This window comes from Symphalangus syndactylus, chromosome 9, assembly GCF_028878055.3.
Source record: "Symphalangus syndactylus isolate Jambi chromosome 9, NHGRI_mSymSyn1-v2.1_pri, whole genome shotgun sequence".
NCBI lineage: Eukaryota > Metazoa > Chordata > Mammalia > Primates > Hylobatidae > Symphalangus > Symphalangus syndactylus.
In genome coordinates this window covers 9995044-10010893 of record NC_072431.2, presented here as the reverse complement: position 1 = coordinate 10010893, position 15850 = coordinate 9995044, and the positions used below count along the sequence as shown (strand labels likewise).

The 15850-nt window shown below is 37.9% G+C and overlaps 1 protein-coding gene across 6 annotated transcripts in view; it reads left to right on the top strand.

The window, feature by feature from the left end:
• The window catches only part of TOGARAM1 (TOG array regulator of axonemal microtubules 1), a 106094-nt gene extending 90930 nt beyond the window's left edge, over positions 1 to 15164 (top strand). For 4 of the 6 annotated variants that reach the window (XM_055291441.2, XM_055291444.2, XM_055291445.1 and 1 more), the window contains 4 exons: positions 4128 to 4317; positions 8856 to 9075; positions 12437 to 12523; positions 14025 to 15164. In XM_055291441.2, the coding sequence (XP_055147416.1) occupies positions 4128 to 4317; positions 8856 to 9075; positions 12437 to 12523; positions 14025 to 14290 (763 nt within the window). In that variant the 3' untranslated portion in view covers positions 14291 to 15164. The remainder of the gene's footprint in view (positions 1 to 4127; positions 4318 to 8855; positions 9076 to 12436; positions 12524 to 14024) is intronic. The other 2 variants (XM_055291442.2, XM_063609263.1) reach the window with 1 other exon arrangement.
• Positions 15165 to 15850: the final 686 nt, after the last annotated feature.

Here is a 15850-nt window from a genome sequence, read left to right as displayed (position 1 = left end):
ATTTTTGACTTAAGATATTTTCAACATACAGTGGGTTTATCAGGATGTAACTCCATTGCAAATCGAGGAGCATGAGTATATTCAATGAGTTGTGTAACTGTTATCATAATTTTAGAATATTTTTGTCACCTTAAAAGAAAACTCATACTTATTAGCAGTCATTCCCCATTTCTCAACAATCTTCCCTTCCCCAGCCCTAGGCAGTCTGTCTTCTGTTTCTATGGATTTGCTTATTCTGGACATTTCATATAAAGGGAATCATATGATATGTGGTCTTTTGCGACTGGCTTCTTATACTTAACGTTTATGTTAAGGCTTATCCTTTTTTTTTTTAATCAAAATGTCAAGGGCTCTTCCATGTTATAGCATTTATCAATACTTCATTTTTATGGGCAAATACTATTCCATTCATCCATATATGGATATAGCACACATTGTTTATCCGTTCATCAGTTTGGTTTTGTTGTGGACATATGTTTTCAGCTCTGTTGGATGTGTAGGAGTGGAATTGCTGGATCATATGGTAACTCTATGTTTAATCTTTTGAGGAACCAGCAGAAAGTTTTTCCAAAGTGCTACCATTTTACATCTCACCAGTAGTGTAAAAGGGTTCCAATTTTTTCACATTCTCACCTTGTGATTATTTCAGTGGCTATAAACTAGTATCTCATTTGACAAAGTTTTTTTTTTTTTTTTTTTGGAGACAGAGTCTCGCACTGTCGCCCAAGCTGGAGTACAGTGGCGTGATCTCACTGCAACCTCTGCCTCCCAGGTTCAAGCAGTTCTCCTGCCTCAGCTTCCCAAGTAGCTGGGACTATAGGCGTGTGCCACCACGCCCAGCTAATTTTTGTATTTTTAGTAGAGACAGGGTTTCACGATGTTGGCCAGGATGGTCTCCATCTCTTGACCTTGTGATCCGCCTGCCTTGGCCTCCCAAAGTGCTGGGATTACAGGTGTGAGCCACTGGCTCCTGGCTCGACAAAGATTCTTCTTGACCAAACTGTAGACATGCTTCTCTGAGCCCTATTTTCAATTTGGCCTTGACCTTGGGCTCTGTCCTTGGCCTGCCTAACCCAGTCTTAGCAAGGTATCCTGCTAGCTCATCTCTCCTTCCTTTGATATGTTATCACCCTTGATATCTGATCAAGTTACTCACCCCCCCACCTTTGATGTATAAGTCTTTGGCCTTCCTTTAGCACGCATCTTATTAGGCCAGTTTTGCAAGAAACTTCCTATTTTTTAATGTCTCCTCTTAGTAATTTTCTATCCACTGACCCCCACCCCCAACTCTGGTTGTGGGCCATAAATCCCTATCTGTCTTTCCTGTAGTCAAGAGTTGAGAACAGTTGTTCTCCCTTATTGTAGTAGTCATGATCCCTCTTGAATAAAGTCTTTCTTACAATTTTAACAAGTGTGAAAATAATTTTTCTTTAATGTATTGTGGTTTTTGCTTGTATTTCCTGATATGTCTTCTTAATTAAAAAATATATATTTTATTAATTTTTAATAAAAAGAGATGGGGTCTTGCTATGTTGCCCAGGCTGGTGTCGACTCCTGGGCTCAAGTAATCCTCCAGCCTCAGTCTTCCAAAGTGCTGGGATTATAGGTGTAAGCCACCATGCCCAGCTTATGTCTTTTTAAAGAGCATTTTTCTAGGCAGTACGTGACTCAGTCTTGTCTTTTTTGAGGCAGGGTCTTGCTCTGTCATCCAGGCTGGAGTGCAATGACGTGATCATGGCTCACTACAGCCTCGACCTCCCAGGGCTCAAGTGTCCTCCCACCTTAGCCTCCCGAATACCTGGGACTACAAGCCCATGCCACCCCTACCCTGCCACTCAGCTAGTTTTTTGTATTTTTTGTTCAGATGAGGTCTCAACTTGTTGCCCAGGTTGGAGTCATGTCTTATTACCAATGTAACAGTCTCTGCTTTTTTTTTGTTTGTTTGGTTTTTTTTTTTTTTTTTTTTTTTTTTGAGACGGAGTCTTGCTCTGTTGCCCATGCTGGAGTGCAGTGGCATGATCTCGGCTCACTCCAAGCTCCGCCTCCCGGGTTCATGCCATTCTCCTGCCTGAGCCTCCCAAGTAGCTGGGACTACAGGCACCTGCCACCATGCCCAGCTAATTTTTTGTATTTTTAGTAGAGACAGGGTTTCACCGTGTTAGCCAGGATGGCCTCAATATCCTGACCTCGTGATCCGCCCGCCTCAGCCTCCCAAAGTGCTGGGATTATAGGCGTGAGCCACCGCACCCGGCCCCAGTCTCTGCTTTTTAATCAAGGTATTTGACCATTTAGTTTTAAAGTAGTTATTCACATGGTTGAGTTTAAGCCTCTCATTTTGATAGTGTTTTTCTATTTGTCTTAAATTTTCTGTTTCTTTTTCTTCTTTTTGTGCTTGGTATAAGATTGATTGAGAGGTAGGGGGTGTGAGTGTGTGTGCATGCATTTTGGTATTTCATGCATTTCCTTCATTAGCTGTATCTTTTTGTTCCTTTTTAAAAGTGGTTGATCTAGACTTTATAATATTATAATGTGCATCTTTACTGTCTCACAGTATACTTTCAAATAGTATTAGACCACTTTAAGTATAATGTAAGAACCTTACAATATACTTACATTGAGCTTACTTGCAGTTGCCAAGATCATGCCACTGCACTCCAGCCTGGGTGACAAAGTGAGACTCTTTCTCAAAAATAAATTAAAAATTAAAAAAATAAAATAGATAGATAGAAAGATAGAGTGAGACTCTGCATCTAAAATAGATAGACAGACTGACCAACCAACCTACCTGTCACTTTGCATGACTCTTTAGTTTCAAAAGGATGATCATCTAAACAGGTGTGTCCAATCTTTTGCTTCCCTTACCACATTGGAAGAAGAAGAATTGTCGTGGCCACACATAAAATACACCAGCACTAATGATAGCTGATGAGCTAAAAAAAAAAAACAAACAAACAAAAAAAAGAAAACCATGCACTTATACACAAAAATCTCATAATGTTTTAAGAAAATTCATGAATTTGTGTTAGGCTGCATTCAAAGGTGTCCTGGGCCACATGCGACCTGCAGACCATGGGATGGACAAGCTGGATCTACCACATTGAGTTACCCCTTTATAGCCATGAAAAATATTATGCTATGAACACTGTCATTGCCATAGTAATTCCTGCTGGTCTCTAGTTTCTCATTGTCCCATGCGTGTTCTCACGGGTACTTTGCAGGAAAGAGTTAACATAACAGGGCCCAAGACTGCTATTCTTAAAAAGCCCTTCTTAGAGAGATTGCCCATTGGTTGACATCTGGGAACTTAGGTTTTGGAAAGATTTCAGCTATTCCTCATAAGAGTGGTTCACTTAATCTTCTATGGAGGATGGGTTTTTTGAAAGAGGTTCAGGGTAATTTATCTAGATCTCAATGGGCAAGGAAGCTGTTCAGAAAAAGTTAACATTGCTGTCTCGAGACTGCTATCCCTAAAAAAGGCTGCTTGCAAGGTTAGCTCTTCGCTGACATGGGAAACTAGGATTTCAAGAGGATTCCCACTATGCCCTAACTGATAAGATAGTTTACTGTGCCTAAATTGTTTGGGCAAACAATATGGTTTATGCTGGAGGCCTGGTTTCGTACTGGGAATCTGGAATTTTGGTATGTCCTAGGCAGACAGTCCCTACATTACCAGCTCCCAGTGAAAACTCTGGACATGAGGCCTCTAATAAGCTTATTTGATAGACAACATTTCACATATGTTGTCATAACTCATTGCTGAAGGAATTGTGTTCTGTGTGACTCTACTGGGAAAGGACTCTTAAAAGCTTAGATCTGGGTTCCTCTGGTCTTTGACTTGTGCACCTGTTCCCTCGGCTGATTTTGTTTGGTATCCTTCTGCTGTAATACATTTTAGCCATGAGTAAAACTATAGGCTAACTCTTACAAGTCTTCCTAGCAAATATCCAAATCCAGGGGAGATCCCGGGGACCCCAAAGACAGATACTGTGGCTATGGATTAGCCACAGTTTTTTGCATTTTATGCATTTTGGAAAATGAATGCATAATGAGATTTTTAAATTATGTTTGTATAATAGTTTTTATAGGAAAGTACAAATGAAATTACATTCACCTTTCTTTCCCTTTAGAGCTGTAACTGAAGTTCGTGAAGTCACCAGAAAATCAGTCCCTCGTAATTCCTTAGAAAGTGCTGAGTACCTTAAACTCATAACTGGTTTATTAAATGCAAAAGACTTTCGTGATCGTATTAATGGGATTAAGCAGCTTTTATCAGATACTGAAAATAATCAAGACCTTGTTGTTGGAAACATTGTGAAGGTAAGGACTTGTCAAAATTAATTTTAAGGTGGGTATGGTGGCCCACGCCTGTAATCCAAGCACTTTGGGAAGCCAAGGTAGAAGGATCTCTCGAGGCTAGGAGTTCAAAGTTCAAGCGCAGCCTGGGCAACATAGCAAGACCCTGTCTCTACAAAAAAGAAAATAAAAATTTATTTTCATTTGAAATCTATGTCAAATGAAGTTTATCAGTTTACGAGACAGGCGCTTTAACCAACTAAGCCATAGAGCCACGCAGGAAGTTTATCAGTTTAAAACATTGCCTTAAATCTTAGTGTTTTATATACCCTCTCTCTATATATATACAAATTACACAAATTTAAAATAGAATGTAACTAATAAATTATATATATCATATGTATGTATATATAATTCTAAAGTGTTAAAATAAGCTTAGTGAAAAGAATGGATTGTCTAGGTTTTGCTAGGTTAAAAGCATACTAGAACAACTCAAAGTCACTGAAACAAAGTAAGAAGATAGCTATTTATTATTCTGAATCCTGCCACAAGATGATAAGCTCCTTGAAACTGCTATATTCTCAGAGCTCTCAGAACCTGGAATCTAGTAAATATATGTTGAATTAATCAATACAAATTTTTAAACAGCAAAGACAGATAAGAGACTTGATATTGCTTTAGAACAGATATTAAAATTTTCCATATGTGGGTTAGAAATCTCTATATACTGACTTCTACGTACCTATCTTTAGGAAGACAATAAGCAAAAGAAAGGGAAATATTAAGAAATATTCATCATATCGGACATAGATTATCTTTGCTTTATCAGAATTTAGTTCAGTTAATTCTATTAGTAATTTATTAATTAAATTTCATTTTAAATTTGTGTAATGTGCATTATACTTGGCAAACATACCGTAAGTACTCTTTACTTCTCATGGTATTGTCTCAGTTTTCAGAAGAACAGAACCATATTACCATGTCATGGCAGCCAGAAAGTTATATTTTCTGATATCTATTGCATAAAAATAAATCTCTTGGGAAGATTATTCTTAACATGAAAAATAATAACTATTGGAAATTATTAGTGAATAGTCTCAGCTCATAGAGTAGCTCTTCACTCACCTGACATGATTAAAGGATTGTTTAGCATTCACTTTATTATATCTTGAGTTTATGAAAGTTAAGGATTCTGAAGAGCAAGGAATTATTGTTAAAAGTTTTCAGGTTAAGAGATAATAATACAGTCCAGGACCTGATGGATTCACAGCCGAATTCTACCAGAGGTACAAGGAGGAACTGGTACCATTCCTTCTGAAACTATTCCAATCAACAGAAAAAGAGGGAATCCTCCCTAACACATTTTATGAGGCCAGCCTCATCCTGATAGCAAAGCCTGGCAGAGACACAACCAAAAAAGAGAATTTCAGACCAATATCCTTGATAAACATTGATGCAAAAATCCTCAATAAAATACTGGCAAACCGAATCCAGCAGCACATCAAAAAGCTTATCCACCATGATCAAGTGGGCTTCATCCCTGGGATGCAAGGCTGGTTCAACATACGCAAATCAATAAATGTAATCCAGCATATAAACAGAACCAAAGACAAAAACCACATGATTATCTCAATAGATGCAGAAAAGGCCTTTGACAAAATTCAACAATGCTTCATGCTAAAAACTCTCAATAAATTAGGTATTGATGGGAGGTGTCTCAAAATCATAAGAGCTATCTATGACAAACCCACAGCCAGTATCATACTGAATGGGCAAAAACTGGAAGCATTCCCTTTGAAAACTGGCACAAGACAGGGATGCCCTCTCTCACCACTCCTATTCAACTTAGTGCTGGAAGTTCTGGCCAGGGCAATCAGGCAGGAGAAGGAAATAAAGGGTATTCAATTAGGAAAAGAGGAAGTCAAATTGTCCCTGTTTGCAGATGATATGATTGTATATCTAGAAAACCCCATTGTCTCAGCCCAAAATCTCCTTAAGCTGATTAGCAACTTCAGCAAAGTCTCAGGATACAAAATCAATGACAAAAATCACAAGCATTCTTGTACACCAATCACAGACAAACAGAGAGCCAAATCATGAGTGAACTCCCATTCACAATTGCTTCAAAGAGAATAAAATACCTAGGAATCCAACTTACAAGGAATGTGAAGGACCTCTTCAAGGAGAACTACAAACCACTGCTCAATGAAATAAAAGAGGATACAAACAAATGAAAGAACGTTCCATGCTCATGGGTTGAAAGAATCAGTATTGTGAAAATGGCCATACTGCCCAAGGTAATTTATAGATTCAATGCCATCCCCATCAAGCTACCAATGACTTTCTTCACAGAATTGGAAAAAACTACTTTAAAGTTCATATGGAACCAAAAAAGAGCCCGCATCACCAAGTCAATCCTAAGCCAAAAGAACAAAGCTGGAGGCATCACCCTACCTGACTTCAAACTATACTACAAGGCTACAGTAACCAAAACAGCATGGTACTGGTACCACAACAGAGATATAGAACAATGAATCAGAACAGAGCCCTCAGAAATAATGCCGCTTATCTACAACTATCTGATCTTTGACAAACCTGACAAAAACAAGCAATGGGAAAAGGATTCCCTATTTAATAAATGGTGCTGGGAAAACTGGCTAGCCATATGTAGAAAGCTGAAACTGGATCCCTTCCTTACACCTTATACAAAAATTAATTCAAGATGGATTAAAGACTTAAATGCTAGACCTAAAACCATAAAAACCCTAGAAGAAAACCTAGGCAGTACCATTCAGGACATAGGCATGGGCAAGGACTTCATGTCTAAAACACCAAAAGCAATGGCAACAAAAGCCAAAATTGACAAATGGGATCTAATTAAACTAAAGAGCTTCTGCACAGCAAAAGAAACTACTATCAGAGTGAACAGGCAACCTACAAAATGGGAGAAAATTTTCGCAACCTACTCATCTGACAAAGGGCTAATATCCAGAATCTACAATGAACTCAAATTTACAAGAAAAAAACAACCCCATCAAAAAGTGGGCAAAGGACATGAACAGACACTTGTCAAAAGAAGACATTTATGCAGCCAAAGAACACATGAAAAAATGCTCATCATCACTGGCCATCAGAGAAATGCAAATCAAAACCACAATAAGATACCATCTCACACCAGTTAGAATGGCCATCATTAAAAAGTTAGGAAACAGCAGGTGCTAGAGAGGATGTGGAGAAATAGGAACACTTTTACACTGTTGGTGGGACTGTAAACTAATACAACCATTGTGGAAGTCAGTGTGGCGATTCCTCAGGGATATAGAACTAGAAATACCATTAGACCCAGCCAGCCCATTACTAGGTATATACCCAAAGGACTATAAATCATGCTGCTATAAAGACACATGCACACGTATGTTTATTGCGGCACTATTCACAATAGCAAAGACTTGGAACCAACCCAAATGTCTAACAACGATACACTGGATTAAGAAAATGTGGCACATATACACCATGGAATACTATGCAGCCATAAAAAATGATGAGTTCATGTCCTTTGTAGGGACATGGATGAAACTGGAAACCATCATTCTCAGTAAACTATCGCAAGGACAAAAAACCAAACACCGCATGTTCTCACTCATAGGTGGGAATTGAACAATGAGAACACATGGACACAGGAAGGGGAGCATCACACTCTGGGGACTGTTGTGGGTGGGGGGAGGGGGGAGGGACAGCACTAGGAGATATACCTAATGCTAAATGACGAGTTAATGGGTGCAGCACACCAACATGGCACATGGATACATATGTAACAAACCTGCATATTGTGCACATGTACCCTAAAACTTAAAAGTATAATAATAATAATAATAATAAAAATCCCTATAAAAAAATCACAAAAGGGTGTTGAATTTTGTATAATGCTCTTTCTATGTAACTTGAGATGGTCATGTGGTTTTCCTCTTCTTGCTGTTAATGTGGTGTATTATATTGATTGATTTTTTTTAATGTTGACCCATCAATGCATTCGAGGAGTAAATCCCACTTAAGGCAAAAAAAAAAAAAAAAAGAGATAATAATACAAATTTAACTCTGAAATTGCATCTAAAAGTTTCATAACAAACCTAAACTGAAACTAGGTTAAATCTCCACAGTAAAACTTACAAGTCTACTTCTAGTGTGAAAAGAGATAAAAACAGAAACTTTTCTAAGTTCTTAGAGTTAGCTAAGCTAACCTCCACCTTCCAGAAAACAAGATGTTTATCATATTTACAGTCAGTCAGTCATCTGCCTACCGAGTCACATTTTTCAGCCTTTATTAGGATGTCTTTTGGGTGATTTTTGAGGCCTTCTCTTTTTGTTACAAGAAGATTTGACACTTAGATTTAGTACCCAAATTTTTATAAAGTTCCTGTTATGCAAGTTCAGGCAAAATAGGATGTTGTGTATATATTTAAACTGTGTAAAGTAGGAGAAATATTATGACATGCCAAAAGAATTATAAATACAATAGCTATAAACATTATTTTACTTTAAATAATTTACCAATTTATTTTCAGATTTTTGATGCTTTTAAATCTCGACTTCATGATTCTAATAGTAAAGTAAATCTGGTGGCTCTGGAAACAATGCACAAAATGATTCCTCTACTTAGAGACCACTTATCTCCTATAATCAACATGCTAATTCCAGCAATAGTGGATAACAATCTGAATTCCAAGAATCCAGGCATCTACGCGGCTGCTACGAATGTTGTTCAGGCACTGAGTCAGCATGTAGGTAAGAAATCTTACTTCGGTACTCAAATTATTTTGACTTTCTTTTCATGTTTTCTCATTCCATCCATACTTTTTTTGTAATGCTGAAATCCTAGTTATTCAGTTTTTTATACTTAATATTATCATAAAACTTTCATTTTCTCAATGGTTTTAAAATTATTTTTAGTCATTAAATTCTGTTCCATTAAGTTGACTTTCTTTTCCCTTATCTTTGACTTTTATTTCTTTTTCTGCCTCAACCTCACATCTGCTAACAAAACTAAGTATTGTAGTCCCAATACTTCGGCATGAGATGATCCAGAAATAAAATAAAGAAAAAAATATAAAAATAAGAAAATAATAATAAACTTACTCAAAATGGATCGTAGAGTTAAATGTACAACTTAAATATAAAACTTTCAGAAGATAACATGAGAAAATCTTAGGACTTGGTGAAAAGTTGTACATATGGCACTAAAAGCATGATCCTATAATCTCAGCCCTTTGGGAGGCCAAGGTGGGCAGATCACCTGAGGTTGGGGGTTCAAGACCATCCTGGCTAATATAGTGAAAGCCCGTCTCTACTAAAAATACAAAAATTAGCTGGGTGTGGTGGTGCGTGCCTGTAATCCCAGCTACTCTGGAAGCTGAGGCAGGAGAATCGCTTGAACCCAGGAGGTGGAGGTTGCAGTGAGCCAAGATTGTACCACTGCACTGCAGCCTGGGCAACAGAGTGAGACTCTGTATCAAAAAAATTTAAAAAAATTTTTTTAAAATAGATAAAGAGACAAGCTACAGAATGGGAAAAATATTTTCAAACCACATATTTGACAAAGAACACATATCTAGAGTATGTAAAGAAATCTCAAAGCTCAACATAAAAAAAAAAAAAACTCAAAAAAATAGACAAAAGACCTGAAGAAATATTGAAACCATGAGGCTATACGGATGGCAAATAAGGGAGGGTGTGTGACTGGCCAAATAAGCAAGTGAAAAGATGTTCAGCATCACTAGCCATCCGGGAAATGCATATGCAAGTTAAGGCCATAATCACCACACAAGTATTAGAACATCCAAAATAAAAAATAGTGACAATACAAAATGCTGACAAGATTACAGAGAAACTACATCTCATACACAGCTGGTGAGAATGTAAATAAAACGGTACAGCCACTCTAGGTTTGGCAGTTTCTTTAAAATCTGAATATACCATGGAATACTAAATAAAAAAGAAGAAAATATTAGGAACATGAAACAAATTTGTATAAAAAGATTATTTGGCCAGGCACGGTGGCTCACAGCTGTAATCGCAGCACTTTGGGAGGCCAAGGCAGGCAGATCCCGGGGTCAGGAGATCGAGACCATCCTGGCTAACACGGTGAAACCCCATTTCTACTAAAAATACAAAAAATTAGCCGGGCATGGTGGCGGGTGCGTGTAGTCCCAGCTACTCGGGAGGCTGAAGCAGGAGAATGGCGTGAACCCGGGAGGTGGAGCTTGCAGTGAGCCGAGATCACGCCACTGCATTTCAGCCTGGGCGACAGAGTGAGACTCCATCTCAAAAAAAAGAAAAAAAAGATTATTCGTCATGTCCACGTGGAATCTATCCCAGGGATGCAAGGATGGTTCAATATATGCAAATTGATGGTTCTTAAGTATTTTTCATCAGGTTTACTATAATACCATAAACCTTGAGTGACACCATCAGACCTATATGAAGTGCCACTAGTGATGCTGGAAGTGCTCCCAATAAGCAGGGGAAAGTCATGACATGATAAATTTGAATTGCTTGATATCTGAGTAGCTTGAGGACTGCAGCTGTGGTTGCCCACCATTTCAGACAGATGACTAATTTTGTAAACAGATGACATAAATTTGCATTATTGACAAATACAATACTGTAAATGTATTTTTCTTCTCTCCTAATATTTTCTCTAGCTTACTTTTTTGTAAGAATATAGTATATAATACATATAACATCCAAAATATGTGTTCATTGACAGTTTATGTTATTGGTAAGGTTTCTGATCAACAGTAAGTTATTAGTAGTTAAGTTTGGGGAATGTGAAAAGTTAAACACAGATTTACAATTGTACAGAGGTTGGCTCCCCTAACCCCTGTGTTGTACAAGGGTCAATTGTAAGTTATTTAAGATGAAACTTTTGCATGGAAGGTACACAGGACCTCTATATAATCTTTGTAAATTTCTGTGTTTCTTTTTTTTTTTTTTTTTTGAGACGGAGTCTTTCTCTGTCCCCCAGGCTGGAGTGCAGTGGCTCGATCTCGGCTCACTACAACCTCCACCTCCTGGGTTCACGCCATTCTCCTGCCTCAGCCTCCCGAGTAGCTGGGACCACAGGCGCCCGCCAACACGCCCAGCTAATTTTTTGTATTTTTTAGTAGAGACGGGGTTTCACTGTGTTAGCCAGGATGGTCTCGATCTCCTGACCTCGTGATCCACCCGCCTCGGCCTCCCAAAGTGCTGGGATTACAGGCTTGAGCCACCGCACCCGGCCAAATTTCTGTGTTTCTATTATTATTTCAAAATTAAAACTTAAGAAAAAAATTCAGTAAATGTAAAAACTGCTTCCCTTTTTCTGTTTTTTGTTGTTGTTGTTGTTGTTGTTTTGAGACGGAGGCTCACTCTGTCGCCCAGGCTGGAGTGCAATGGCGTGATCTCGACTCCCTGGTTCAAGCGATTCTCCTGCCTCAGCCTCCCAAGTAGCTGGGATTACAGGCACGCACCACCATGCCCAGCTAATTTTTGTATTTTTAGTGGAGACAGGATTTCACTGTGTTGGCCAGGATGGTCTCAAACTCCTGACCTCATGATCTGCCCACCTCGGCCTCCCGAAGTGCTGGGATTACAGGCATGAGCCACCACACCTGGCTGCTTTTTCTGTTTTTTGATAAAACTATGTTATCATTTGAAATAAGATGCCTAGGAGATTCAGGCAGTTTTTATTGTTTTCTTTTTAAATACCACGTGATAGCTCCTTTAAAACTGTGTGGGGTATTTTTAGTTCTCATTTGCTTCAAGAATATTACTTTGTTAAGATTTTGTTTGGTTTGTTGATTTTTAGAGATAGAGTGTCACTCTCACCTAGGTTGGGGTGCAGTGGCACAATCATAGCTCACTGCAGCCCCAGACTCCTGGGCTCAAGTGATCCTCTTACCTCAGCCTCCCAAGTAGCTGGAATTACAGGTGCTAGCCACCATGCAAGGTTTTATAGAAAACTTTAAATAGTGATTATGTAGATTTTTAAAGTGTTATACATTTGCATCCTAGAAGTGATTTTTTTTTCTTTTCAATGCTCTGTAATGGAAAGTAACTAAGAGCTCATTACTCTTTAAACATATGTCTCTGTGTTCTTTTTGTTTAGACAATTACTTACTTCTACAGCCATTTTGCACAAAAGCTCAGTTTTTAAATGGAAAAGCAAAACAGGATATGACGGAAAAGCTTGCTGGTAAATACTTTGTAATTTCTAAAGAAATATTTCATTAACTAAGGATAAACTGATAAACTATTTCAATTTAATTTTAGGATAGCTACCAACTTAATATAACTACCTACAAAGTGGAAACAAATTGTGTAATGATCCACAAGAGAACCTTTTAAGACTTTTACCCCATACACTTTTGTCAAAAGAATTTTATCCTTTTTCTTCCAGTACATGTTCAGTCTTCCTATTAGTGTAGCCAAATGCAGGTTCAGCCAGTCACCACTTGGAAAATTGAATAACAAGGATGAGGTGCAGTGGAAGGAAAGTGACTTTATTTTCCGAAGTTAGCAGTTGGCAGGTGGTTCAGGCTCCTGCCTTAACAAAACTGCTTCAAAATTCTCAGGCAAAATGCTAGGGTTTAAGAAGGAGTAGGTTTGCAGAGAGGGCATGCAGTGGGTCAGGCAGTACAGTTCTACGTGATTTGTTCCTATGACTTATCTTGAGTTATTGCCCCATATGGTGAATGGGCCAGTGCTATCTCAGGCCGGACTGGGTTGTAAATTAGCACCACAGCCTTGAAGTAATCTCCTGGTTACAGAGAATTCCACAGATACCTGAATTGTCTCAAGACGGAGTCTCTGGAACTTTTTTTTTTTTTTTTTTAAATGTTTGAGACAGTCTCGCTCTGTTGCCTAGGCTGGAGTGCAGTGGCACAATATTGGCTAACTGCAACCTCTGCCTCCTGGGTTCAAGTGATTCTCCTGCCTCAGCCTCCTGAGTAGCTAGGACTACAGGTGCCTGCCACCACGCCTGGCTAGTTTTTTTATTTTTAGTAGAGATGGGGCTTCACCACGTTGGCCAGGGTGGTCTTGAACTTCTGACCTCAAGTGATCCACCCACCTCGGCCTCTCAAAGTGCTAGAATTTCAGGCGTGAGCCACTGCACCCAGCCCAGTCTCTGGAACTTCTAAGCAAACATAATTAGATAGGCTAGCAATGCAAAGGAGTATCTAGTAGAAAGAAGGAAAGCAAAATTTATTATTTCATTACTAAAACGTGAATACAAAGGGCCACAAAAGGAGAAGAAAAAAAGCCCTTAAAAATAGGGTACTTGGTTACATTAGTAGAAATAATACGGAAAAAATAAAAAGACATTAAAATCAAATTTTGGTTCTTATAGAAAACTGCTGTTTCAAAATCATGTTTGATAAAAGTCCATGGGTTAAAACTGTGTATATTTTTGTTTCACTACATTTGGAAAACATCGAGATGAATTTGGGTTCATTTTCTCTCCTTACCACTTTTGCATGAACTAATTGTTCTATATGGGATTCTAATACCATACTTGAAGATCCCAGTCTTTGAGAGAAATGTTTCTTACATTACTTCTTTTAAGAAGCCTAACTTTTTAGGACAAATTACATAAGGAAGAAGCTTAGTATATTTTAATTGCTTTTTATTTAGCAGAGCTTGGGCTTATTTATTAAGAAAAAACCCTCACTGTTTTTTATCTTTTTATATTTCAGATATTGTTATGGAACTTTATCAAAGGAAGCCGCATGCCACAGAGCAGAAAGTGTTGGTTGTTTTATGGCATCTCTTAGGAAATATGACAAATAGTGGCTCTCTGCCTGGAGCTGGAGGAAATATACGAACAGCCACAGCTAAATTATCAAAAGCACTCTTTGCACAGATGGGTCAGAATCTGTTAAATCAGGCTGCATCTCAGCCACCACATATCAAAAAGAGTTTGGAAGAATTACTCGATATGACAATTTTAAATGAATTATGAATCTTTGATAAAATACTGTATGATTAACAGAAGTGTTTACATGATGACAAATGGAACTTTCTAAAAGTTACGTTATCAGTGCCTGCACTTCACATCCAGCAAATTAAATCAATGGCTATTTTTATTTGCAGCCTATGAGTACACATCTGTCCTATATCAACCTTACCACTTATATCCATCACATAAAAACCTAAAATATATCATTCATGAATAATTCATGAAATCTGAGTCACATGGGATGAATTCAATTTTAATATTTTTGAGAAAAGTCCTGCTCATTTGCACTGTTCTATAGAAACTACAATTTGTTGCCCTATATGTACAATTAGAATTGTAATTAAAAATATACTTTTTATTATGTAATCATGTTTGATATGTCTCATTTCTCAGCCTTATTTTATAACGTGGAAGTCATTGAACTATGTTATCAGAAACTAAGTTTGTGTATTATTTGTGAAAAACATGTATTTCTGAATCAGTCCGCTAATATGATTGTGCAGTATTAGCTTGCTTTTGCTGCTGTGTTAATGTCATGTATTTGCTTACCTTTTGGGTTTAATTATCTACATAATTGTGAAATTTAACAAGTTATAATAAAGCATGACAACCAAAGTTTTAGAAAACATTAAACATTTTAAATGCACGTTTAAAAAACGTGTTGAATGTAACCCCCCTATTTTTGTGTGCAAACACTAAATTTTATTTCTTTATGTTTTGACCTTTATAAAGGTGTTATTTTGCTGCCCAGTTGTGTAATTCTCAAAAATAGTGCCAGGTCTTCTATAGCTTTTTTCAGAATTCATGGGCTTACAAGTACTGTATGCATCTTTAAAAAGAAAAGGAATGTTATAAAATAAAAGGATTTATTTCTTTAGATGTGTGAGAGGTGTTCTATTTTTCCAACTTCCATACATGTTAAAATGGAAAAAAAAAATATATATATATATAGTAGTATCGACCTATCACTTTCACTTGATCTACTTATTCTGATATTTACCTATCACTATTGACCTACAAATAGACCTGGGTTATCATTCTAACTTTGTAGGAAATTAGCTGTCTGACCTTGGACAAGTCACTCACCAGGTCTGGACCTCAGTTTCCTCATGTCTAAAATGTAAGAGCTACACTAGATGATTTTAAAGGTCCTATCCTGTTCTGAAATTCTATGATTCTATGTTCATTCTATTTTACTTCTGAGTCACTGACCAGTTTTCTAATGTATTTGGCTGTTTTTAAAATTGTGATTTTAAAAAATTTATCCTGGCCAGGTGCGGTGGCTCAAGCCTGTAATCCCAGCACTTTGGGAGGCCGAGGTGGGCAGATCACGAAGTCAGGAGTTTGAGACCAGCCTGGCCAATATGGTGAAACCCTGCTCTACTAAAAACACAAAAATAGCCAGGCGTGGTGGCAGGCGCCTGTAATCCCAGCTACTCGGGAGGCTGAGGCAGGAGAATTGCTTGAACCCAGGAGGCAGAGGTTGCATTGAGCCAGAGATCGCACCATTGCACTCCAACCTGGGCGACAGAGTGAGACTCCGACTCAAAAAAAAAAGCCAGG